Below are 26,989 nucleotides of genomic sequence, written 5' to 3'. Positions count from 1 at the left end.
GGTCTCCACAGGCATCCGCCACAGCTTCCTCTAGGTGTGACATTGAAGCATCCTGAAGGAGACTGAGGGCTGTTCACCACTCAGTCCTCTTTGGGTTTGAGCCTGGGCCCCTGCAGGGTAGCCAGAGGTTGAGAGATGCAGGGGAGAGAGAAAATAAGGACAAATGAGACGGAGAGAGGAGGGAGAGGGGAAGGAGCCAGGGAACCCAGGGATGGAGAAAGGCCTGGGAGTTGCTGCTCAGCTTCCTTAGGAACTGGTTGTGTGACTTTTCCCTTCTCTGTATTACCCTTTGCCTCATGAACCCATAAAATTTGGCTTGAGAGGACAAGACTAAGTATGTACCGAAAAGGTTAAACTTCTCTGGAGGAAGAGCAAGGGTATTCATGGCAGAAATGAAAATGTTCAGGATAGAAAACAATACAAGGAAGGAGCCTGCAGTTTCTATAAAACTGGAACCACACAGTGACAGGCATCCCAGGGTCTTCATTAGCAAACCTCTCCCAGACTCACTGGAGCACAGACCTGCATCACGCGTTTGCTGATGGACTGTTGCCGGTGCCACATTTGGGGGGCTTCCTGCCAGGGACTGTTGGCCTTAGGCAGAGAATGCCACTTAAAAGACATTTGGAAACATTTGGCTGACATTGTGAACATAGAATAAAGAAAGAGAAAAAGCAACTGAGGCATCATAGAGCTCATTTCCCTTTTTCTCTTAAGATCTGATATGATGAGCTGGATGCAGGGGCCCACTCCTGTCATCCCAGTGACTTGTAAAGAAGAGAAAGAGGGAGAAGCACAAGTTGAGGGCCACCCTGTCTCCAAATAAAAAGGGCCGGGGATGGAGTTGAAATGTAGAGTGCCCTTGGGTTCAATCCCCAGTACATCCCACCCCCAATGAGAGATGGAGTCAGGGGGAGAAGAAAAGGAGGAGGAAGAGGAAAAGAGGGAGGAAAGGTGACAGCGTGACAATGATGTTTTAGGAAACTTCACTATGCCTTGGATGTGCCACAGAATCCCTTGAAAAGGTATTAAATATGCTTGCCTAATATTGATGTTCAGACTCCCTTGAGGTACCAAGTGTGCTGAGCTATGGAAAAGTATCCTGAACACCATGGGGAGAAGTAATATCTACTAAACATTTGTTGTAAACCAAACTATAGACAACAATCCCATGAAGCAGGTACTATATTATTAACTACATTTATAGATGAGAAGACTAGGGCTCAAAGGGATTAAGAAATCTGCCTAAAGTCATGTTAGTTTGGATCTCTGAGTAATTAGAAGGGGGCAGAGTCTCTGCCCTCCTATTTCCCATCCAAACCCACAATGGCAGCATGGGTCCAAATGGAGATGCCTTTGAGAGAATCCCCATCTCAGCAGGTTACAGCACATCCCACCATGACACCAGACAGCCTCTTTAGAGAATATCTAAACTTCTGTGTTCTTATTTCTGAACTATGACATTCTGAAACACTTTTTGACTTCAAAATCAGTCTTTCTCCTGCCATTGTAACAATAATATTTTTGTTAGGAAGGAGGGTTCCAGAATCCATAAGTGTTGGCTTTCTTGGTTTTCTCTTGCTGGAAAACATGGTCAGGAGTTTTTTTTTCCTTTTCTTTCTTTTTTTTTTTTTCTAACCCTCACCTAAATTGTAAGGTGACAGTACACTCTATAGAAAGAAACACCTTAAAAATGGTAGAAAATGCACTCCATCATAAAACAAAGTTCAAAGCTGTAGACCAGTGACTTGGCTTGGCTCCACACTGGATTCCCTGGTATTATTTGTGTCTTAAAAAAAAAAAAAAGGAAACCAAAAGAACGTGTGTTTGCTTTCTCCCCTTGTGGCGTATCTTACCAACAACACAATGTTCTCCCTGTTGCTTGAAAGGATCAATAAATGGGTCTCGTCAGAATGGGTTGTAACTGGATACGATTATGAGGATTAGTGCCTTTAATCTCCACTGAGCTGCCAGGAAGCGTGATGCTATAATATCTTTTTTTTTTTTTTAAATATCCCCGACAGGATATTCTTGCTAACTGGACCATTTGTTATATTTGGAAAGCTGCTTGTACCATGGCAGCTTGTCAGCATCTTGAGGTGGGGCATCCCAAGGTGTACTTTTACATGGTAAGTTCTAGAAATTTCTTTGATGGGGAGAGGGTGACTTGGTGCAAGAAAAGAGAAAGTAATTCAGATGTCGGCTTTGGCAATTATTTTACAGAACTGTGGCATCCTGGAAAGGTTTTGGCCTTTCACAATTCTCCAGTCTGACTGGCAGATGCTAATAGCCATTCACAAACCAGTTTTCTTCTGTTTCCTGAGTACTCAGTATGGATACATTTTCTGGCATCCCATGTAGTTACCACATGTCTAAGGAAAGTGAAAAGTAGGAATGTGTGCTACTTCTAGGTGTGGCCCTTGAAAACCTGCCCAACCATCCTCTACTGTTTCTCCCCTCTCTGATTCACAGGATAGAGATAACCTCCCGGGCTTATGTTCAAGATAACAGAGCCCTCTGAATCAGTGACCCCAAATGTACTGTAGGATTCCATAGTCTAACTTCCTCTAACTAATATACCACCTAATAATTGGCTCCTGAACCATTTATGTCTCCACCACTAGTTCTGTTAATCTTATCTCTTAAATCCTTCAAAAGTATCCTTCACTCTTTGGATAAAAACCTAAATGGTACCATAATCTATGAAAGACCTGGCCCTTGCTGGCCCCTACTTCCCAGCCTCATATACTCCTTTTGCTCTCGGCCTTCCAGACTATCAGTCATATTTTTCACACCAGCCATATTTCACTTTTTAAAAGGCAGCATTTTCTTTCTGCCTCAGGCCTTTTGTGCATGCTGTTCTGAATAACAGGAATGCGCTGTCCTCCCTTGATTTTTTGTTTTCTACGCAGGTTCTGAACTCTTATGAAGTAGAGAACAAGGGTGAGAATGGTATGATGGGTTGCATCATCCTCAAAAAAAAAAAAAAGCCCCACCATACTCGTTGCTTAATGCTTTTTATGCTTGAAGGTTGGAAAGAATTGCTGAAATATATTTAACAAGTCGAGAGCACAAGATGTGTGCAGAACGATGTTTAATGAAAAACTGCTAACAATGCAAAGATACGAGGACATGAGTCAGTCTAGGTAGATAATGTAATATTCTTAAATTATTATATATCCATTAAAAGTAGGCTCATGACACGGATAGTGTTAATTATTGTGTGAAAAGGAAGTGGATGAAATGTAAAAATTAAGGATATATGCTTCAAAGTCCTCTGTGGTTGAGTCTGGCCAGTGGGACTTTGAACAAGTTATTTTCTTTCCTTTATGACCCTTTATTTTTCTGTTTTCTTCACTACTTCAATATTTCATAAGAAAGCAACAACTGTATATACATATCACATTGTTTTATAATTGTGGATTCATTAACTTTTCTTCTTCCAGTGAACTTCCTGAAAGTTCTACCATTTTCATCCATGTCTCCTTGGATTAAAAGATATCCAATCTAACCTGGATCAGATATTCAATGAAAAACCACCAAGGAAGAACACAAGTAAATCTGACATGAAGCCTGTAAGCAGGCACTTATGGAGTCCCTTCCCTGCCTAAAACCAGGCCTGGCTTGCTCATTCTCAAGCTTAGTTCATTGTCATTTACTGGCAAATGTTGCTGGGGCTTAGAGAATTTTGCCCAGCCAGTTGGGAGGTCCCTAAGCCCCTGGTAGAGAGGATCAAGTATAGAGAGAGGACCACAAAAGCCAATTACAGCAGGAAAGTGAAAGTAGCTCCTTCTGCCATTTGGCATTTAGCAGCTCTGTAGCTGACTGGGGACTCAGCTTGTCCAGCAAGTTCACTGTGTAACCAAAAGCAGGCTCCTTCCCACCCGCTTTGAACAATTATCTTGTCGAAACAACAGGGAAAATGACAGAAACACAAAGATTTATTTTTAGTTAATCAGGATCATTTTATCGATAATAATAATAATAATAAATACTATAATATCATAGTTAGGCAAAAACTGTAAACAATAACCTGGGCTCTGGGTCACCAACTGAGTCTCTGGATGAAATCCAAGGGATGGGTCTTCAGATAGAATGCAAGAATGGGTCAAAGCTTCTTTTAATGTTCTAGGCTCCCTATGGAAATACCTCCTCACCTGGGGTCTGATTCTCTTAATCTCCTTCAAATTTCCAGTTCCTTGTTTTGCTCCTTGTTCCTTTCTGATACTTTTACAACCCCAGCAATCAGAAAGAGACACACAAGGTCCCTCATATCTCAGGACAGTGTTTGTCTTGGAGGTGCCTGTCCCAGGGGTCAGGTGGGTATGATTGCTCTGTAGGTACAACGCATACCTGCAGAGGGGCAGCTCATTCATGGGAAGCCCTGTCACTGACTTTGTCTTACTCCCCACCTGGGAATACAAGACCTGCAAGGATTTGGTTCTAGAAGCTTTGCTGAGGAGGCTGAATGCACTGGCCAAGGGAAGCTTTACAAAGCACTAATGCACAGCTACAAAGATAGATGTCTGATTCAGATATGTTAAAGCTCTTAGGACAGTTCAGAGAAAATCAGACCTGGCTATTCTTTGGAAACAACATGTCTCAGAGTAAGATCTTCATCCTACTTACTATAAAATGGGTCTTCTAGCATTGCAAATTACAATTGGAGGTAGATGATGGGGATGAGATCTAAGATGAAGAAACTCCCAGAGCAGGGGATGTCACTGCTTGACACTCAATGACAGGATGTAACTGGGGAGCTTGAATTTGGGTATGGGTGGCCAGTGGGGCATAGCCAAGGAGCAGAGTGACGGGGATACTGGAGCTGCTCCTGGCACAAGACACTTTCCCATCTCCATTCCACTGTGGGATGGACTACTCACAATCTCCACCCGTCTGTCCCCTATTGCTCACTGCCCTGTGACATTTTGGTCCTGTGTGGCCTCTGCAAGGCCTTCTGGAAAGGAATGTCTGCATCACAATTCCTGACACACTGCTGTCTTCAGCGACTCCTGCCCACTTCTGATTTGAGTAAGCTCCGGTTTCCTTTTGCTGTGACCTCCTCTCTCTCTCTCTCTCTCATGCTCATCTGATCTTTACTGGAGAGGCCAGCAAACAGGCATTTCGTCTCTTCAGTAGGTCCTCTCTCACTCTTACCTTGCCCCTCTGTCCTATTCTCCTTTCTCAATCCATCAGAGGCCTCAGAGTCACTCTGCCTTTCTCAGGACTCCCTGGCCAGGCATTCATGGTTTCCCGGGCGCTGCCCACCTTGCCTCCACACCATGGCTGCACTCTGGGCTCCACCCTGACTAAAGCTTATGTGTGCCTGCACAGCCTGGAGGCTTCCTAAGGGCCAGGGATGGTCTGTTCGGAACCCTTTGCCCTCATCTTCGCACATTCACATTCTATCAGTATGGAAGAGTAAAAAGCAAAACCAAAACACCTTAAACAACAGGGAAACAAACTGATGAACATGTCACTTAGCCTGATTTAATTACCTTGCACTATAAGCATCAAGTTGTACCCCATAAATATATAAAATATGATATATCTGTTAAAATAATATTAATAAAAATCCCTACAGTCTCTTTTAACTCATCTGTCCCATACAGAATGTTCTTCCCTCCTGTCAACATTCATAGCACTTTGCACTTTCTGAGTAACTGAGGTTCCTGCTTCAGTATTCCTACCAGCATTGAGTTCCCAGAGCAGGATTTGTGACTAATTTGTCTTTGTACCCTCCAAACCTTCCCCAAGACACCATTAATTTGAATGATTTAGTACAGGAATGAATTTCTCACCTGCGACTTGGCAATTAATTGTCACATTGGCACCCTGCACTGTTTTGATGGTGCTTCCTACATCCACAGTGACTGCAGGCTTCTCTGTGTTGACCACGGTCATTCGCGATGTTTTCACTAGCGGCTTTCCTGAAGATGGGAAAGAGTGTGAAGTGTCACTTGACAGTTATGGCTGTGGGGCATTTTGTTGAAACACAGGACAACCAATGAAAATTGTCTCTGCACAAGATAAATCGTCTACCCACCCACTGACCTGCCTTCCCTGGAGCTCTCAGGAAAAGCAAGGATTGAAGAGTCTGAAGACAGGGCATGGTACACCAATTAGGATGATTGATGCATTTTAATTATTAAATTAATAAGTGACTCTGGAGGTTACACTTTTAGGGTTTAGTTTTTAAATTTTTTGGAGAAAATTGTCAAATCACATTTAGTCATAAGAAATAATGCAGGGCTGTGTCCCGTAGTATGCTGTTTTTAAGTTCTTTGGATATAGACCGAGGAGAGGGACAGCTGGGCCAAAAGGTGGTTCCAATCCCAGATTTCCAAGGAATCTCCATACTGCTTTCCATATTGGCTACATCAATTTGCAGTCTCACCAGCAATGTGTGAATGTGCCTTTCTCCCCACATCCTTGCCAACACTTACTATTGTTTGTATTCTTAATAGCTGCCATTCTGACTGGAGTAGTTTTGATTAGCATTTCTCTAATTGCTAGAGATGATGAACATTTTTTCATATATTTGTTGATTGATTGTATATCACCTTTTTGAGAAGTGTCTGTTCAGTTCCTTGGTCCATTTATTGACTGGGTTTCTTTTTTCTTTATTGGTATTTAGCTTTTTGAGTTCTTTATATACCCTAGAGATTAGTGCTCTATCTGATGTAAGTGTGGTAAAAATTTGTTCCCATTCTGTAGGCTGTCTATTCACATCACTGATTATTTCTTTTGCAGAGAAGCAGATTTTTAGTTTGAATCCATCCCATTTATTAATTCTTGATTTTAATTTTTGTGCTATAAGAGATTTATTAAGGAATTAGGGGCCTAATCTGATGTGATGGAGATTTGGGTCTACTTTTTTTTCTATTAGATGCAGGGTCTCTGGTTTAATTCATAGGTCTTTGATCCATTTTGAGTTGAGTTTTGTGCATGGTGAGAGATAGGGGTTTAATTTCATTTTATTGCATGTGGTTTTCCAAGCACCATTTTTTCTCTAATACATTAATATTTATTGCAGCACAATTCACAATAGCTAAACTGTGGAACCAACCTAGATATCATTCAATAGCTGGATGGATAAAGAAAATGGAATATTACTAATATTATTAAAAGAAAACAATGGGATCTTACTCAGCAATAAAGGAGAATAAAATCATGGCACTTGCAATAAATGGATGGAGTTGGAGAACATAATGCTAAGTGAAGTTAGCCAATCCCCAAAAACCAAATGCTGAATGTTTTCTCTGATATAAGGAGGCTTATTCATAATGGGGTTGGAAGGGGGAGAATGGGAAGATTAGATGAACTCTAGATAGGGCAAAGGGGAAGGAGGTGAAGGGAGGGGACATGGGGGTAAAAAAGATGGTGGAATGAGATGGACATCATTACCCTAAGCACACGTATGAAGACACAAATGCTGTGAACATACTTTATATACAACCAGAGATATGAAAAATTGTGCTGCATATGTGTAATATGAATTGTAATGCATTCTGCTGTTACATATAACAAATTAGAATAAAACATTTAAAGAAATAGTAAAAGAAAAAAAAGAAATAATGCAGGGCAATCAATCCTGTGCCCACTTGTCCAGCTTCCCCTAACAGGAACATCTTACAAAACCAGAGTACAATATTATAATATCAATATTGCATCAATAAGGTTATATTATAGAGTATGTCCATCACTACAAATGATCCCTCATGATATCTCCAATCCCTCTTTAATTCTTTGGCATATATTAGTAGAGTTTCTATTTCCATAATTTTATCATTTCAAGAGAGTTATATAAATGAAATCATGTATAATTTATGTATGTAACTTATTGTGACTGGATTTTTTTCAGTCAGAAAAGTTCTCTGGAGGTTCACCCAGGTCTCACATGATGTCATGGTTTATGTACCAATGTTTTGTTCCTTTTTATTACTGAGTAGTAGTCCATGGCATGGATGTACCACAGTTTGTTACCATTCATTTGCTGAAGGACATCTGGGTTGTTTCTAGGTTTTGACTGATACTAATAAAGCTGCTTAAATATTTTGGGATAGGTATCTGTGGGAACAGGTCTTTATTTCTCTGGCATAAATGCCTAGGAAGGACTGAAATTTCTAGGTCAAATGGCAATTACCTGGTCAGGGTTTTTAGAAACTGCTGAATCATTTGCCAGAGAGGCTATACCACTTCACCTGCCACAAGCACTGTGCCTTGCTTGGTGGGAAGGAGCATCTTTGCCCTCCCTGCCCCCATCCTCTGGGGGTTCCTGTTTCAGTCTGTCCAAGAGGGAGGTTGAGGCTCCCTACTCAGCCTTTGCTGGTATGTGGTGGTGGGTCTCAGTGTTTTCCCTGGTGCTTGGCCAGAGAAGACCAGTATTTTCTAAGCATTTTCTGTCTTGCTATGCTGCCCCTTTCCTGGTCCTTTGGATGGAAACAGCGAGCTTTTAGTCAGGGTTTTCCAGTACACATTGGCATTTTCTGGTAGTCAGCTTCTTCAGCTCCAAGTTTGGGATATCCGAGCCAAAAATAGAGCTCAACGAATTTGCAATTAAGTGAGTTGTGTGAGCTGTTCCTTAGTTTCTAGTGTCTCTGACCAATCTTCTTTCTTCTCTCCACTTTACAGTCTTCTTATGTGTGTTCCATATATAATGATCAGGGGTTTTAGTTGTCATTAATGGGAAGAATAGGGAAAAGTTCAACTAAGCCATCTAGGCCTTCTTCCCGGAAGTAGAAATTCTGTGCACATTACATTTTAATGGGCTTTTATCAGCTGAGTAGAAAATACAGCACTTCATGCACAGGACCATAAAATACAATAAAAAGATTCATTTACTGAGTACCTTGGGGAAATAAGGGTCCACATGAGATCATTTCATATACCTCAAGCCTAATCTTTTGTAAGTCAAGTGGATTTAATTTTGTTTTAACAATTTTATAGGCAGGACATTCTACAACAGTATCCACTCTTCTCTGCCCTCGTTAAATGTGGAGGAAACCTTAATTTAGAAATGTGCTTTGGAGTCTTACACCTGCTTTTTATACTTTTTGCTGTCTCCTCATGTATTCTTCCTTTATTCCTCTTTTGTGGTCACATAGCCTCCTGTTAGAAGCTGTCCCTCTTTATCCTTCTCTCCCATTTTTGATTTCCCTGCAGATGTAGGACACCAAGCTCACCAGAACTGTGTTTAAGAATGGAAACTTGCATAAGAGTGCTCATGGGGGGTGTGCATGGGCTCCCCATGTCTATGGGGCTGTGTGGGGCCTGTTCCCTTACTCTGCCCATCTTCCGTACATCTGAGATTATGTATGCTGTGAAGTGAGGATTAGTAATTCAGTACCACTATGATGTGTCTGTATTACAAATAAATGCAGGGCAATAACAGGAGAAGGCAGATGGAATAGCACTGAATTTCTGTTCGCATACTTACCTTCCCTCTCAGCTCTTAGGAAGCTACTCAGCTCTACCTTCAAATCTACACTAAATCTAAGCTGCATCTCTGGGCTGTAACTTATGCTGCCTTCAACTCTAGCTGGACAACTGCATGGCCTGCCTGGTCTCCTCGCTCCCATTGTAGCCTCACTATAGACTTTTCCAGTGACAGCCAGAGTGATCTTTCTAAAACATGAATCAGGTCACATTGCTTTTCTGCCTCAATTTTCCAGTGCTTTTCAGTGCCATAAAAATTTTAGTTCCTTTTTATGACCAACTATCCCCTACACAATAAGGTCCTGTAACCTACCCCCCTAACTCACTGAGACCACACTCCCTGTGAGCCACTGTGCCCCAGCACTCCAGCCGTCCTCCTCTTCTCTAATCCAGCTGCTCGTTTCCCCTGGCTGTTCCCTGTCTCTGACACTCTCCACCTACAGATGTCCACATGGCTTTCTTCTTCTAGCATTCAGATCTCTATGCAAGTAATATCTCCAGGTAGGACTCTTCCCAATTGCTCCACTCAATGCATGCACCCACTTGCTCCCCTTCAAGCGCACAGATGTATCTCAATGACAACTTACATTTTGACAAGACTACAGGTATCAGAAATGTCCCTGTGTGTCCTCTACACCCCCCTCTTCCACTATTCCTCATCATGTAATCTCCATAAAAGCAGGGAGATTACATGATCTTCTTCACTCCTGCCTAGTCCTGGAACATAGTAGGTCCTTAATGAATATCTATTCAATAAAAAAAAAAAATGTATGGTGTGCGATGGGCATTTTCTGGACCCTCCCCATAGCAATGCTGAGGAGAGTCAGTTAAAACATCACTATCTTTTACATAGATGAGGAACATAGGCTCAGAAAGTCTCCATGGTTTGTCCAAAATCACGGAGCTGGCAAACAATTAGCCTAAACTGGACATCAGATCTTTGACCTAAAGGCCAGTGCTTGCTACAGGGGGTCTCAAATCCTTGTCTGCAGACTGGCTGCCTCTGAATCCCCAGGGCACTTGTTAAAAACATAACCTGTCCTACTCCAACACAGGAGTTGCCTCACTGTGTTGTAAAAACAACTGCGCCAATGGGGAAATGAGGTTAGGGACCAGAGTTTTAGACTCACAATTACCAAGTTATTTTTCCTACAGGAATTTTAATAATAAAGGTGGTTTTTATAGCTGCAAGTGTATAGCTATAAAATTCAAATGTCCCTGAATTAAATCCAGCCCTTAATTAATTATGTTGCGCTTTTGCTGAAAAGTAATGGCCTTTTTTTCCTGTCAGTAGAGGTGTCGTGGTTAGCACAGCCCACTTCTTCTATGTTCCTATGCCCTTCTCATGAGCCATTATTAGGACAAAGCATGAGATTACTCAGGTATTTACAATCAACAAAACTCTATAATGAAACAATGTTTCCAGTCAATCTCCTCACACCTTTTAGAAAAATATTTATATGTATTTTTCAGTTTCAATCTAGATCTATTACATCTGAATCTCAGGTGGGGGGTGGAATCTGCAATCATCTCTATTTGGCACAAGTTCCTGGGTGATGCCCATACACGGCCAGGTTACTGTTCTGTGCATGGGCTCTATCTCAATTTTATTTAACTGGTTCTTCTGCTTCCTGACAAGGGGTTTCTTTTGAGACATCACTAGTTCTCTATTAGAATTCTCCTTCAAGTCGGAACTCTTAATTTAACGTTCAGCTGAAAAAATAAATATCAGCATCACCCCATTTTAGGTCACATGATCACTTGGCTATGGAGAACAGCTGTGTGGGGGCTGCCATGGGACACCAGCATGTATGTATGTGATCATGTTGATATGAACAAGAACTAGTTTAATTACAGAACTTAATTAAGCAGAAAAAAAGTAAGGAGGTAGAAAAGGAGTGAAATGATAAATGATGTGTTGGTGCTAAGAGAACGCTAAAAAATGGTCTTGGTACCCTGTACCAAAAAGTCCTTCAGAGTAGGCAAAACAGAAAAAGTGCTGTGGGAGTGAAGTCACCATGGCAGAATCCCTGAAGCAAGAGTGCTCCTCAGAGATCAGTTTCACAAACATGCTGCGAGCAGCCATTCAGTTTTAGCAAGTTGGCATAGGGCTACAGATCAAATTTGTGATAATTCATGGAATATTGATAGGGTTGACAGATTATTCCTTCACTTAATCTGTAAAATTACTCATTTTATAGTTGGATGAGAGCTATCCACAGAAGGAGAATAGGCCAATTTTTACATCTGCATCAATTTAAGAAAAATGTAAAAAATGGAAATAAAGGCAAACATTTCAATTCGTCAGGCCTAGTGTGAGGAATCAACTCCTCTAAGAGAGTCAGGCACAGAAAAAGAAGCATTGGGAGAATCCTTTTTGCTCAGCTCCTCCAGACCACAGCATACCCCTTGGCTTTTGGACTGGAGTTCTTGCTAGAAGTAAAAACGGGCATTTGGGGCCTCACAGGTATGCAAGGCCAACCTCTGCACGAAGGATAAACCTTAGGTGTGTGTCAGCATCCACAGATGTGAAGAGTGCCCAGGAAGGACTGTGAACTCATGATCCCATTAGTACAGAGGAATGTGCAAACCAGGCCTGCCCTGCTCCCAAGGAACAAGGCCCTCTGGACACAGGCAGGGACAGATGGGCGGCCCTGGGAGTTAAGGCTCAGAACATATTCCTTTGCATGGGCTGGGCTCCAGCTCACGCCACTTTCCCTTTTGTGTAATTCCGGTACAAATTAAATCCATTGGGAAAAAAATATGAACATATGTGCTTGAAAATCTGTTTGTCCCCTTATAAAGGTGACTGAGAGAGGAGCCAGAAGAGATGGAAGGTTTGTTTTTTTAAGTGAAGCTAAGGGCAGAGAGCATTGTAAGTAACTTTTTTTTCCTCAGTACTGAGTTCCAGGCCTCCACTAGTAGAAAGTGTTTGCAATGACACTCTGCCTTCCTTTTTAAAGTTCATTAGAGACTGGGTTGCTATCAACCAAGGCTTTTTCCTCTTCTTCCTGGCTACACAGCTAGATCATTTCCCAGCCTCTGTGCAGTCAGACAGAAGCACAGGACTGAGTTCTAACAGATTCAATAAGAACAGAAGTGGAGAGTTGCCACTTTTTGGCCCAAACTACAAAAATGCTCTTGTGCAAATCTCTGGTTTAGATTTTTATGTGAGCAAGAAATCAACTCTATTAGCTATCGTATATTTATAGGTTTGTTTGTTATAACTGTTGGCAAGTGCCAATTATATTTGTTGACTGAATGAGTCAAATGAGTCTTCTTTCAATCTTCTAACATTATGTGTCACAAATGTCTTTTGAAAATGATTTCCCTATCCTTTGCCATCAAAAGAGAATTACACTTCAAAGATTTCAGGCTCTCGCTGTTCATTTAGAGGCACCTGGGCCAGGAAGTGTGCATGTGTGTTCATTCTCAAGAAGAGAGACTTATTGCAGATGACTTGGAAAATGAGCAATGATAGAAACAAGGACTGCAGGAAAGGTTTGGAGACTGAGAGCTCCAGAAAGGCCAAATGGCAAGTCAGTCGGAGATATGAAACCAAATCTAGTAATGGGTAAAATCTTTCTAAAGTACTGTTTGGATATGAATTTTGGGTTTTGTGCATCAGGAATGAGCAGCAAAAAATGCACAATGAACTAGTGGTGCCTGCAGTAGATACAGGCATGAGAAGCGATAGCCTGCATGTCAGGAGTCAGGAGTCTGGACTCCATCATTGTATAGTGAGAAGGAACAAGACGGCTTCTATTTCGAAGCACACCAAGGGTTTCAATATAATTCCAAGATACAATTTAAACATGATGGATTCTCCCTAGATTGACATCAGTACCTGAACAATGTCGAAAGCTTGGGAGTCACATGTAGCGGGCCATGTTGGAGGTGTCAAAGAATCCCCATTTCCAGAGAAGCGCTGAACCTACAGATGCTAGACTGCCTCTCTGGTGACCCCTGTGAGACTATTCGTGAAGACAGCCATGATGTCCCAGCAGACTCAAGTCTCAATTCAAGAGAAAGGTGAAGAAGATAGTGGGGCCTTCTAATTAAAATATTGAGTATACAGCAGAATTTTGGCACAGAGCAACAAAGTATTATACTATCTCACATACTTTCAACACCTGAAATTAAGCAAATTATGTTTACTTCAGATTTAACCAATGGATTATTACCAACTTGTAATGAGTGAGTATGTTAAAGTCCTGTCTTAAAAAATGCCAACCTCAGTTTCCACTGCGGCCTTCACAGGTTTTTTGCAAGGATCACTAAAATTAAGCCTCCAATAATTCCTTGAAATGAGAATTCTCAGTTGAAGAATTTAAGACTCATGAGTTAAGGTGAAGGAATCAAGATCAGCTGTTATCAACAACAGCTTATACACCTGCCATTAATAATCATAGGCACTGCTTATGAATGTCCAATTACCATTCCTTGCTGGCCAGAAGCTTTTCAGGATCTTGCTACTTGGCAATTTTAACAAGTGTTGCTTTGTCATGGATGATAGTCTGGAATAATGGTCTGATTCACATTGAGTAGCTCAGGATTTAACTCCTTATTGTCCTGCTACCTTTCTTGGAAAGTCTCTTTCATTTTCATTTTCTGTCTTTGGAGTTAGCATTTGAGTTTTCAGTCAACTCTATTAACTTGGATTCTCAGAGAACTTCCCCTTTCATCTGTCCTTTTTCCAAGACTTTGCCGCAAAAGCTGTAGTTTTCCTTTGTTATCTAGGCTTCTATTTCCCAAATGATAATCAGAGCCAATTTCCAATGTTAGAATTTTAGGTAAGGGGAGTTTATAGCTGGTTGTGGTGGGTGGTATGGTTGTCCTTTGTATGCAAGAGATTCATAGAACTCTTAGGTCTAAAAGAGACCCCAAGAGTGCAACTATTTAAACTTCTCTGTTTACAATCAGGAAACAGGTTTATAGTTCTGAATCTTCTCCTAAATTTGGTAATGAGGCAAATACTTTCCTCAGAATCTTATTTATTTATTTTAGAATCTTATTTATTACTATAGTAAGTTTCCTTTTTTAGTAATAGTAAAAAATAAATGTTTTTCTTCTATCCAAACCATTGCATGGTTTTTTGGTGTAATCTAATTGAATAAATTTGAGATTATACTTCAGTAATACTTAAAGGATCTCTGGGAAACGAAGGTGATATATAAGCAGAGATATAGAAAGTGGAAGATCTATAGGGTGCCATTAGGCTCCAGGCTTTGTTCAAAGTATAGACATAGTTTATACCAAAATTTAAAAAAAAAATTTTGAATTGGTTGGGTTCAGTTAAAAATATAAGATTAAAAAAAGTATGTGTTGTTTTAAGAATATTTTTGGTTGTGGCTTCTCTGGAAAAACTGGAAACTCTAGCAACATTGATTTCTATTTTTTTCTTTGGCAGCAGTGAGATTAAAATGAACTATATCCTTCTGACAGGGTATGACAGGTCGAATAATGGCCTTGCAAAGATGTCCATATCCTTCCTAATCCTGGAACCTATGATATGCTGAAAGGGAATTAAAGTTACGGATGAAATTAAGGTTGCTAATCAGTTGAACTAAAAATAGGGATATTATCCTCAGGTATCTAAAGGGTTCCATCTTATCACTTGTGCTCTTTTAATCAGAAGAGGGAGAACAAGAATGTGTCAGAAGAGGGAACATGAGAAGGACTCAATCCACCACTGCTGACTTAAGATGAAGGAAAGGGACCAAGAGCCAAAGAATTCAGTGGTGTCCAGAAGCTGGGAATGGCACTCAGTTTATAGCCAGCAAGAAAACAGCGACCACCACCTTAGGTTGCAGGGAAACAAATTTTGCCAACAACTTGAATGAGTAGGAAAAGGATTCTCCATGATAGCCTTCAGAAAGGAATGCAGCCAGTCCACATCTTGATTTCAGCCAGTACCAGTCTTCTGATATACAGAAAAGTAACATAATATATTTATATTACTTTAAGCCTAAGTACGTGGTAATTTGTTATGGTACAACAGAAAACTAATACACAGACCATATACACTATCTAGGTCACCAAAGTTATCAAGACAATGAAGATATACAAATGACCATGAGAAAAGATGTTCCACATCACTAGCTATTATGGAAATGTAAGTTAGAAATCACCATGAAAATCACTTCACAATCATGAAGACAATGATAACAAAAGCAATAGTTAGTAAGAGTTGGTAAGGAGGTAGACACTGGGCCCCTTACCCATTGCTGAAAGAAATGTAAAATGGTGCCTCCACTTTGGAAGAATTAAGCAGTTTCTTAAAAAGTTAAACATGAATGTATCACACAACTGAGTAATTCTACTCTTAGGTACATATACCAAAGAGAAATGAAGCATATGTCCACACAGAAACTTGTAAATGAATCTTTATAGAAGCATTTACTCATAACCAAAAAGTAGAAAACAACTCAATTTCTATCACCTAATGAAGAGATGAATAAAAGATGCTACATCCACAAGATGGACCATTATTCTACCCTAAAAAGAAATGTTATTCCAAAAGAAGGATTATAGCATACAAGCTACAACATGGATGAATCTTAAAAAACATTATTATTATATTAAGGGAAATAATTCAGTAGCAAGGGACCATGTATTATATGATTCCAGTTGTATGAAATGTTCAGAATCGGAAGATTTATAAAGATACTGGTTATTAGTGGCTGCCTAGGGCTGGGGGATGTAGGATGCTACTGGGGAGTCATGACTAAGCTGTATAGCATTTGTTTTGGGGATAATAACAATGTGTTCTAAAATTGAGTGTGGTGATGAATAGATGGGCAACCCTGAATATACTAGAAGCAACTGAACTGCATTCTCTAAGTAGGGGAGTTGTAGATATATATACATTATACTCAGTGAAGCTTTTAAAAAACACTAGAGTGTAGTGATGCTCACAAAGTTATAAAAATTTGCTAAATAAATCTCTGGCACACTCACAATGGGCAAATTTTATGATATGCAAATTACATGTCAAAACAGATGAAAAAACAGTTTTAAGTTAGGTTAAAACTAAGCAAAAAAGGTTTGATGGATTTAACATTTTCTTGGTACTGCAGGGTGAACATTGTGACTACTGATTATCTTGCACAAAAAATGAGGAGTTGTTAGAATTTCTTTGAAATTCTGTTTAGTTGATGTGTCTTCAGAGTAACTACTGCAGGACCCTTAGGACCTAAAAAAGTGAGTAGGGCTTAGCTTATTCCTGAACATTCCCAGGCTGCAGGACTTTTATAGATATGTGAATACCTGGTGTGTGTGTGTGTGTGTGTGTGTGTGTGTCTCTCTCTCTCTCTTCTGGTGCCACTGTGTCAGGTAACTCAGGTTTCTGCCACTACCTCTTGTAATTATTCAGTTGAAGTAGATGACCCCCCAGGAGAACAAGGCAGCAAGTGTTTGTGTCATGATTTCTTCTGCGTGTTCTGTGTGGAGTTCTAGACAGGGCCCCATGCTTAGTACCATCACATGATGCTACAGCCTCTCCTAGGAACCACTAACCAGGGCACACATCCCACTACCCATCTGAACACCCAGCCTCTCTGCATCCCCTTGGATGGATGTAGGAGCTTCTTTTCTGAGAGAGAGAGGGGTTTGCTCGGGCCATTTGTACTCTTTCATGTCCTCCAGTCTACTGGGGAGCTGAGTAAGTTTGATTTTCCTGCTCTATTTGTATTGATTTTATGCAAGTTCTCTAAATGCTTGGGGTCATTGGTGGACATTGCACAGTTCTGTACTTGAGGAAAACTTAAGGGCTTTTGGCTACTCATTATCATGTCATATAATGAGGTTTCTTGGATGGTAGCTTCATTCCGTCAATGGTGATTACCACCTGGCTCAGAGTGACATCAGGAACACAGTCAAACTTCTGTTTCCCTTTGATCTAATGCACTGGAACAAATTTTCTTTTGTCAGCCTTTGCCGCTGGAGCCAAGGCCCTCCCTGAAACTAGCCCTCTATGAAGAAAACCTCTGGTTAATAGAACTGCTGGATGAAAAATTCAGAGATGCCAATTTGAAATGACTTACATTATGAAAAGCTTACAATGGTTTCTTTTATTGCAGTTACTAAATCGTGATGGAGAGCGGCAGATAGGAATAATTAAAAAAAACCAAAAACTTTTTATTTTTATTTTCCCAATGAGGTTTCTCTGATCTCTTTTTTAGTCGCAGTATGTGTCAACTATTCCTCACACCTCACACACACACACGCGTGCGTACACACACAGACACATAGACACACAGACACACAGAAAAACATGCCAGGAAAGGAGAAATCTTTTCTGTTTCCCTTCCTGTAAAAAATTCAGATGAGCTCATCTGTGTTCTCTCCTTTCAATGAAAGATACACTCAGCCCTCATCTTCTTCTCATTTTCCATTGATGATGTCAGGCAGGCCTTACAGTATCTCTTTTGTGATCTTATAAAATCAGTTACGACTGAAAGCATTTCCCTTTTGGCTATGACTTCATCAGTAGTCTACACCTGGAGAGGCCCTTGTCTGCACTGGTAAGTGGAGCTAACCTCTGATCCAGGCTGAAGCAATTTACCAGGAAACTACTGCTTTCCTTCAAAACACTGCCTATGCCATTCAGATTTGGAAGGTTTCTGAGCAACGTGGCGGAGTGCTAAATATGACTGGCTAAGGTGGCGCTGCAATCTCTGTACACCTCAGAAACACCTCTTTACCCAGCCAGGTTTATACCTGGACACAATAATCCATACTCAGAATGTTAGGTCTGTGACATATTGGTGACATTCTCATAATTCCTGCCCTGCAATCCTTCCCTCTACTGTAGGCCATCTCAGCTACACTCTGAGCAGTAAAACAGGCATTCACTTAAGTAAACTCAGGACAGAGGAAGTGTGTGCCACAGGGTCCACATGGCTGTGCATTTCCTGGGCTGTACAAGGGAGGTAGATAAAGAAACATTGGCTATCTCTTGTAAGGTGTCTTGAATCTGAAACTTAGAATATATCGTGGACACCATTTGGAGAGAAGCCAAAGGTACTAAAGGGACAATATTTTGCAGGCCCAAATAATGCAGAGCAAGACAGGTTTGATGGAGTTAGTGTGTCTGAAACTAAATATAGTATTTTTGTGTTTAAAGTTAAATTGTATAGAAAGGAAGTGCTAGAAGTAAAATGAGTCTGAGTGGCAGAATCTGCAGTACACTGTAGCCAGGGCCTGATGGGCAAACACAATGAGAAAGGTTTTGCTGTGGCCAGTGAGAGTTCATGAGGCCTCTCTCCCTGTGGCCCTTGTGAAATATTCCTCATCACAAGTCAACTCCCTTGCTCTGAATCCAAGTGCGCCAAGCACTTTCCAGATGGCTAAGTCAGCTTCCCCAGTTGCCACTGGGACACGGAGAGAAAGTTGCTCTGAAGCATTTGGGTCTCTCCTACTGTACAAATAAGTCGACTTTGGCTTTATGCATTATCCTAATAATTAATATCTAACGGATATCGAACACTTGCTACACGTCAGGCACAAGTCTAAGCATTTTATGTGAATGAGTACATTCAGTCCCCATAAGATCTCTCTGATTCTGGTACATTTAACAGATGAAGAATCTAAGTCAGTAAGTTTGAAGAAGTTGCTCAGGATTATGCAGCTTTGGAAGTGTCAGACCCATGATTCAAACCTGGATCCTGAGGCTCCAGAGCTCACAGGCTTAACTGCCATGCTATGCCTGCTCTTGTGAATCATCATTAACAAATATCCCTGAATCTGGTCAGGTGCACTGGCAAGGCAGAAGTCCATACTTTCCCTATGAAATCATGGGGACACCTGATTATCTTGAGCCTCCAAAATACTTTTATTCTTTTTGGCCTATATTTATAATAAAGTCCAGGCAAAAGCTCAGTGATTCCTTTAAAAGTACAGCAGAACTGAGATTGACTATGAGGATTTGACTGCAAGCAAACTAAGTCTATATTTGGAATATATCAGTGTTAAGGTTTAAACTGCAAAATACATGGAAGCAGATTTGGACTGATGTTTCTCACATCTTCGAACTGCTTTTAATGTGTGTTTCAATCTAGAAGAGGTAGGGAAAGAATGGGAAGCTACATTTACTATGAATGATGTGACTGGCTAGCACTTTTTCATAGCTACACTCTTCTTCAACCTCACAGCAACCCTGTAAATTTGTATTTTCATTTTTATAGATGAGATTGGAGACACAACAAGGTTATGCACTGTGTTCAAGATCACAAAGCTAATAAGCAGTCTAACTGGTAATCAAATTCAGAAATTTGATTACCAACCCCAAATTTAGTTTATATTTAGGTTCTATCGTGTATACTGAGCAGGATCTTGATGCACATATTTAAAGCAAACTGTAGTGATTTTTCAATGTTGGGTAATCACATGTCCATTGACTGTATTGACTAGTCTGCAAGCATCACAGAACACAGAATTCAGGTTGTATGTATTTCTATATGTCCCACAATACTTGGCAGAGGGTATGCTCAGAACAGTAACTGGTGAGTTACCTCCCACTGTGAGTGTAAACATCGTGCAGGTGTGGAAGATAATCCCTGATAAAGGCGCAAACCTGATCTTAAGGCCTGAATTCTGAGCTTTCCTTTTAGAGGCACCACTGGACAGATTTGCCAGCAGACCTGAACAAATACCAGCAGCTGAAATCCAGGCACACAGCTCCGTAAGTCTTGGGTGTGTTGTTTATGATCATACCTCATCAGCCAGCTCCTTTCCTCCCCTTCCCTGGTGCCTCTTTGGCCGCTCTGTTTCTCTTCCCTGGCTTTGAACCTGTTGGCAGCTTCAATATCTCTTCTTCAAAGAGCTGAAGACAAGCCTGATGTTACAATTGCCTTGCTTAATTCCAGACAGGTTCCCATTAATCGTATTAAATTTGGGCGAACAAAGGGTATTTAGTCTATGACAGAGATGAACCATATCTGGATAAATATAAACAAGAGAGTTAATTCTGCAAGGCCACTATTTGCCAGCAATTGGAAGGATGTCAGCAGTGCCCTTGCTAAGGAAGGTGGGAGGGTGGAGGGTGGATGGCAGAAGAGGTTTAACAAAATTATTGCTGAGCATCTGGACTCTGTATAAAGAGGAGAATAAAGATTGCAACTGGAATACATTAGAAGGAAAGCAAATGTTTTATCCACAGAAAAACAGGCATTAATAATATCAGTCTTTAATCCGCCCCAGAGCCCCCTAGCTTGCCTTCTTCACTGTTGACTTTCATCTTCCTCACAAAGCCGCCTGCTAAAGGTCCCTTCCCAGATCAGCCTTAGGTCATGGGGTCAGAAATACTGTTGCTAAACAGATATGCAAGGGAGTAGCATGTGTGATTGGAGTACAGTGTGACAACATAATCCCAGCACGGACGGATGAGGTCAGTGTAGGGTGATGTTGGCTTTTCTAGCATCTACTGAATCATCTGATGGAAGCAGCAATTGAAAAGAATAAATACAAACACATGCGACACACTGCCACAAGGACTTTATGGCCCAGTTCTAAGAGAAAGGATCCTATTTTGATAGGATCAGTAAGGCAGTGGAGAGAACAATAGGCTGGCTTTAGGGGACCTCTGCTCCCTTCTTGTCCCCAACACTAGCTGGGCAGCTGTGTGACCTCAGGTTGCCTGGCCTCTGAGAAATGAAGGCATTGGCCCATCTGGTATTTAAAGTCTCTTTCAGTTTCAAAGGCATAGATTTGTCCCATGTAAAGAAATTTTATGAAAGTACATTACTCCAAGACCCCAGCCTTGGGATCACTGTACTGAGCTGCAGTGTTTCTTAGTTCCTGCGTGAAGAATGTTTTGTTTAACCTCTACCGATAAAGACTAAGTGTTGGCAGGTGCATTAGGCCCAGAGGTTGAAGCAAAGCAGAATCAGAGAGAAGGTCTCTGGAACAACATTCCTGCTCCAAGCCATGACCACAGAATTCCAGTAACTGGTAGGTCTCAAAGTCTTTCTTGCAACAAGTAGAACAAGGAGAAATGACAGGATCCCCAAACAGCATTTAACAATCATAGTTCACACTCCACATTCCCTGACACACTATGTACTTGCACACATCACTGTTGCTCATGTTTTTCTTTATGTCAGAATGTTTTCTGCTTATCAAAATTCTACCCACCCCAACTCCAGCTGGGAGGAACTGTCTCTGCATGCTCTTTGGTTGTCAGTTACAGAACCCACTTCATTCCACCTCATATTTCAGTCCTAATATGATTATGGACTAGAAACTCCCTGAGGGCAGGGACTGGGTCACATTTATCTATGTGTCCCTGGGCCTGTGTGATATATTATAGGCATTCATTCAATGAAGTCTTTTGAACAGAACTGAATGGGGATTGCCAGGTTACCTGCTAATGTGACGGCAATGGAGACAGAGTCATATCCTAGGGCATTTGTGGCATTGCAAGTATAGAAACCCACATCAGCTTCCACTGGTGCCAAGATCTGTAAGGAATCATCTGGCTGTAGAAGAATCCTGGAGCAACAGAAAAGAAATGTCAAGTCAGTGGACTCCTTTTTGGTATTCAACATTGGGAAGGCAGGAAGGAACCTTGAGGTATATTTAGAACTCTCTTTTAAATACTAAGAGAGACCAGTTAGGACATTAGGGAAACTAGGCTCTCTTGCTATTTCAGTTGGTGTGATTTTGATTGCAATCTCAAATCAGGAGGTTTTAGATTGCTTTTGCAGCCTGTTAATTACTTTATCTAAATGCTACTAGTTGAAGCAGATGACATGTGCGCTAAAAACATATAACCCACAAAACATCAGGGATGAGAGAGTATGGTAGAAAAAGATAGTGCAGAGAGATTTGCAGAAGGCTTACTAAGGAGAATACAAAGTTATGAAGGAGGAGTGGGCTTGGAACAGTGGTAGGAAGAAGGCAGGGGTTCAAGATATGGAAAGAGGCGTCTGTTAAGGTTTGGGGGTGGGATCTTGATAAGAGTATATGATGCACATATTTTAAAGAAATTGTAAAACTACCTCTCAATTCTCAGTAAATGTATGCATGTGTGAAATGCATATATTTTTACTTATGTGTCCTTGTATACACATACACACAAACACACAGTCTTCATTAGGCTATAAATACTATGAAGCACAAAACTCAGGTCTTATTTATTGCTTTCATTTCCCATAATACTACAGAGGGCTTTCTGTAAAGAAAGTGTCCAGCAGAATAAAGGGGAAACTTGTCCTTTTGTGTCATAAAGAAACAATTCCAGAACAATTAGTCTAGATCAGATATTATTTTTACCCCAAAAGAATTACAAGAATCAAACTGCAAGTGCCTAAAACAAACTTCAAAACCCTTTCAATCTCAGTTTACTGATTTTTCTTTTCTAGATTTTTTTCCCCATTTCTAGGAACTACTTGCTTCTTTATGTCAATTAAGCAGATTAGTGACTAACAATGGCTTGAAGCTGATGTCTTGGTGATTTGGTGAGGATGACAGTAACTGGAATGTGTATGTTGATGGGGAACCTAGGAGGGTTGGTGAGGATAGGGTTGGAGATCAGTGCTTGGGCCAGGCAGGGCATTAAGTTGACAGAGCATTCACAGAGATGGTTTTGGGGAGATTTCTGGGCTCCTTGAGTCAATCATTTCCATCTTAATGATTCTTTCCATTTCCCTAGTTTCAAAAAGCTCAAAGAACTGGTTACTCAATACCATGTTAACATCCATCCCTAGGAGGCAAGCAGGCAACAGGGGTTGTTTTTCAATAAAGAAAGGAAAACAGTTAAATCAGGGGAACTCATAAGACCGCGTGGTGAATTTAAGACTACCAGTCAGATCTCCTGCCCCAGCAACATTCTCCCACTAGACAATTCTTTCCTTTCTTTTCTATTTCTCTTGCTGGGTCTCCTGAGACCCTCTGGCATTTGCAGTTCAGCAGCACCTCTGGTCACCTCTCAATCATCCTGGGGTGGGTAGCCAGTCTGGCCCTGAGTCAGGCCTTCTCCACTCTGCTTTTGGCCTTGGGCCTACTGCATGGCTTACTTCTACCTCCTGCCCAAGGAAGGGCAGGCAGCAGGGGAAGCAAGGCTTACATCCAATCAATCTAGTTATGTACAGCAGTGCTGGTAAGATGGGGAGGGAAATAGGACATCTTAGCTACAGGGAAGCTTTTGGAGGGTTTGTGCTTGATTCAGTACCATTCTAAACCACCATCACATTACTGGGGACAGTAGAGATTCTGTGGCATTGAGTAAGGATTGGAACTGAGTGTGGGATAAAAGAAAAGCTGTGCGAGATTGTGATGGAGCTCACCCCTGCATTCACTCACTCATCCATCAAACATGAGCTTTTTTTTTTTTCCCCCAAAGGCAAACATTATATGTTAGTTTATTTCCAAGAAGCTAATAAGAGAAAGATGACTATACTACACTATTTACTTATCATTGGTAGGTCATGTAATACTTTAGAAAACAGCATCACTCTTTTCTAAAGGAATCTTATCAGATGCAACATAATGCAATATCATTCTAAGTCTCTACAGGTGTTCAAGCTGTTTTATATTAAAAAATAAACTTGACTTTATGATTTAGATCTTTATGATGTTTCAAGAATATGTATGCTTCCATAATAATTTCCAAATAAGAATAATGAAAGCAGGCATAATCAAATTTCAATTGAACTGATTACTCAGGATGATTGAACTTAACAGATCACTATTCAGTTTCATCACACTGAAAAGGTAGGGATTAAAACTAACTAAGTCTCCAAACCCATTAGGATAGATGGCTTCCTTCAAATAGCAACATCTCTCTTTTTTGGAGGGGAGGAGGTTATTGAAGACTTAACTCAGGGGTGTTCTACCATCATTGAGCTACATTCCTAGCCCTTTTGAGACCCTGTTTCACTAAGTTGCTTACTGATTCACTAAACTGCTAAGGTTGGCCTTGAACGTGCAATCCTCTTGCCTCAGACTCCTGAGTCTCCGGAATTATAGGCATACACCAATGTGCCCAGCTAACATCTCTCTTTTTGATAAAAAAAAGGATTCTTAAATTGAACACTTTGAGCAGAATACTAGAAGAGAATTCTTTTGAACTTTATTTTGGTTCTTCTGTGATTTAAGTAATGGTCACTGGCAAATCTCTTTACTTCCTATATTTCAGTTTATTAGTTTCTAAAACCCAGTATATATTTCCTACTGAGCAGAAGGGATTGCTAAAATAAGGTAGGTAGAGAACTTCCACACTGTGCTCTGGTGCTTCCAGTGCCCTTTGTTAGTAATGCTGGAATCCTGGATGGTGAATAGTGTTGACCTTCATAAAAATCTTAATTAAGATAAAATACACATGGAACAAATCCTATAAATTTTATTCATAAAACTGAGTTCTCTGCTGGGCAAGGTGGCACACACCTGTAATCCCAGTGGCTTGGGAGGCTAAGGCAGGAGGATCATGAGTTCAAAGCTTTGCTTAGCAAAAGTGAGGCACTAAGCAACTCAATGAAACCCTGTCTCTAAATAAAATACAAAATAGAGCTGGAGATGTGGGTCAGTGGTCCAGTGCCCAAATTTGAACTCTGGAATCCCACCCCCCAAAAAAGAACCCCAAAACCAAAACTGAGTTCTGTGGCTCAAGCGTACACAGCTCTCTGAAGGGGGAGTCAGAGTTAGGATTTGAAATAGGCTTTCTTGCTTGTGACACCCCACCCATCTCCCCAATACCTTTGAGACTACCAGAAAGTTCAACTGTTTAGTCATGCTTTCTTCTTGTAATCAGAAAGCTGCCCATAAGCGTACCCTGCACATTTGGCCCATTCGAATATTCTGTCCCTTTTGCTAGCAATCTATGAAGGCATACATCCTTTTAAGTCTAGGAGAGGATTTGACTCTTAGTGTTGTGACAATATGCCCATTAAATTGGAAAATGGGAGGGTGGTGGTTGGAGGCTGCCACTAGGGCGAGCAGTAGTTCTGGAATGTTTCCATGTTGGGCTCTCTAGGAAGCATGGCAAAGAAAAGCAGGGCCTGCTGTGGAGATGGAGGTTTTCTTCAGCCTCTGTATCTAGCCTGGCATCATAGGAAAAAGATTCCTGGAAAAAAAAATAATTTCCCTGTATTTCAGGCGTCTACTTTATTAATTTAACTTAATTTGTTAGTAGCTGATTTCTGTCAGCTTGTGTTTAGGTTTAAAATTTGACAGGCCTGTTTTAGAATGTGTAGGCAGAAAAACATTGTGTCGCTTTCCAAGAAAAACCAGAAAAATCTCTCTGGGGTTGTTTTGGAATTTAAGAAATCAGAAGATGAGGGGACATGGAATGGACGTAATTAAGACCTACGCAGCAAATGGTACTGTGGTCATATTAGGTATACTAATACTCCCTGCTTTCCTTCCACACCCGCATCTCACTTCCCTTCTGGTTTACTGGGCTAAAACTAATTGCTTTATTTATTTGCCCATGCTTTTAGCCAGGAAGTAAAGGAGGAGTTTGCTTTTCTGGGTCCTTTACATGTAAGCTTCTTTGTGACAGCATGTCTTTTAAAGCATTCTACAGTTAAGTAAAGACCACTTGAGAGACTACAAAAATTGTTTTCATTATATAAATAAAAATCCTTGTCATACATGGGCATATGCTATGGACAAGATGTTCATGGCCAAGTACAATCTCCTTGAGGTTAAGTCACCTCTGTATTTTCAATGTGCTGTGATAAAGGTACCTTACTTAAAGGAGGCAGCTCTGGGCGTACAAAGTCTTGAGCAATTCTGCAAGCAGGGTGGCATCATGATATCTTTTTGATTCTTCTCTCAAGTGTGAATACCACTGCCTTATGCAAGCCCTCTTTTCAAATTGACCTCCTTGACCAACCACGAGAAGCTGCTGTGTGAAGGGAAAAACTTCTAAAGTTGGATTCAAGGGACTTAGATTCCAGTCTGGGGTCCTGTGGTCTTGGGCAAGCCATTCAACTATGTGAGCGTCTAAGTTCCTACTGTAAACTGGAGATAATACTGGCTTGAAAGAGCTTCTGTGAAGAGTATATAGAAGAGCATATAAACTCATTCTTAAAGTTTTGCAAGTAAAAAGGCCCATTTAAGTATCATGTTTAATAAATTGGTGGGTTTTGTTTGTTTGTTTGCTTATTGTTTCTTAATGGTATAGGCAGTGATAACCAAGTAGCTTCCCAGCGACAAAGTCTTCTCATCTATAAAATGAGAACTGTAGCACCTACCTAGGAATTTCCCATCAGAAATGCCATCTACTATATGGACCAATATTGTGCCACCTTAGGTATTTTATCCTAACAGGTAAGCATTCTTAAAAACATTTTGGGACCCAACATAGAACTGGAAGCTGAGAATCATGGGTATATTCTTACTAACAGTAGCTTCCACATGTTTTCAAACTTATCTGCTCCACATCCTAGAACACATTTCTTATCCTAGTCAAGATGGCCTCTTTGACTCTCCTTGTCAATAGCTTTGGACAAAAAGGCAGGTTGTCCGTTCTCCTGTCTACCCTTCCAAAACATCGCCATCCCTTAAGAACTAACTCAAGCTCTATCTCTGTGTGCCACCACAATCC

The 26,989-nt window shown here is 40.8% G+C and overlaps 1 protein-coding gene across 1 annotated transcript in view; it reads right to left on the bottom strand.

The window, feature by feature from the left end:
• Positions 1 to 26,989, bottom strand: part of Adamtsl1 (ADAMTS like 1) — a 369,220-nt gene that overhangs the window by 64,021 nt on the left and 278,210 nt on the right. Inside the window, exons 20-21 of the mRNA XM_027950603.3 lie at positions 21,803 to 21,930; positions 5,802 to 5,930 (exon numbers count right to left, since the gene is read on the bottom strand). Of these exons, the coding sequence (XP_027806404.2) occupies positions 5,802 to 5,930; positions 21,803 to 21,930 (257 nt within the window). The remainder of the gene's footprint in view (positions 1 to 5,801; positions 5,931 to 21,802; positions 21,931 to 26,989) is intronic.

Source organism: Marmota flaviventris, chromosome 13, assembly GCF_047511675.1.
Source record: "Marmota flaviventris isolate mMarFla1 chromosome 13, mMarFla1.hap1, whole genome shotgun sequence".
NCBI classification, from domain to species: domain Eukaryota; kingdom Metazoa; phylum Chordata; class Mammalia; order Rodentia; family Sciuridae; genus Marmota; species Marmota flaviventris.
Note: the sequence above shows the minus strand (reverse complement) of the source record. Positions and strands in the feature narration are given on the sequence as shown.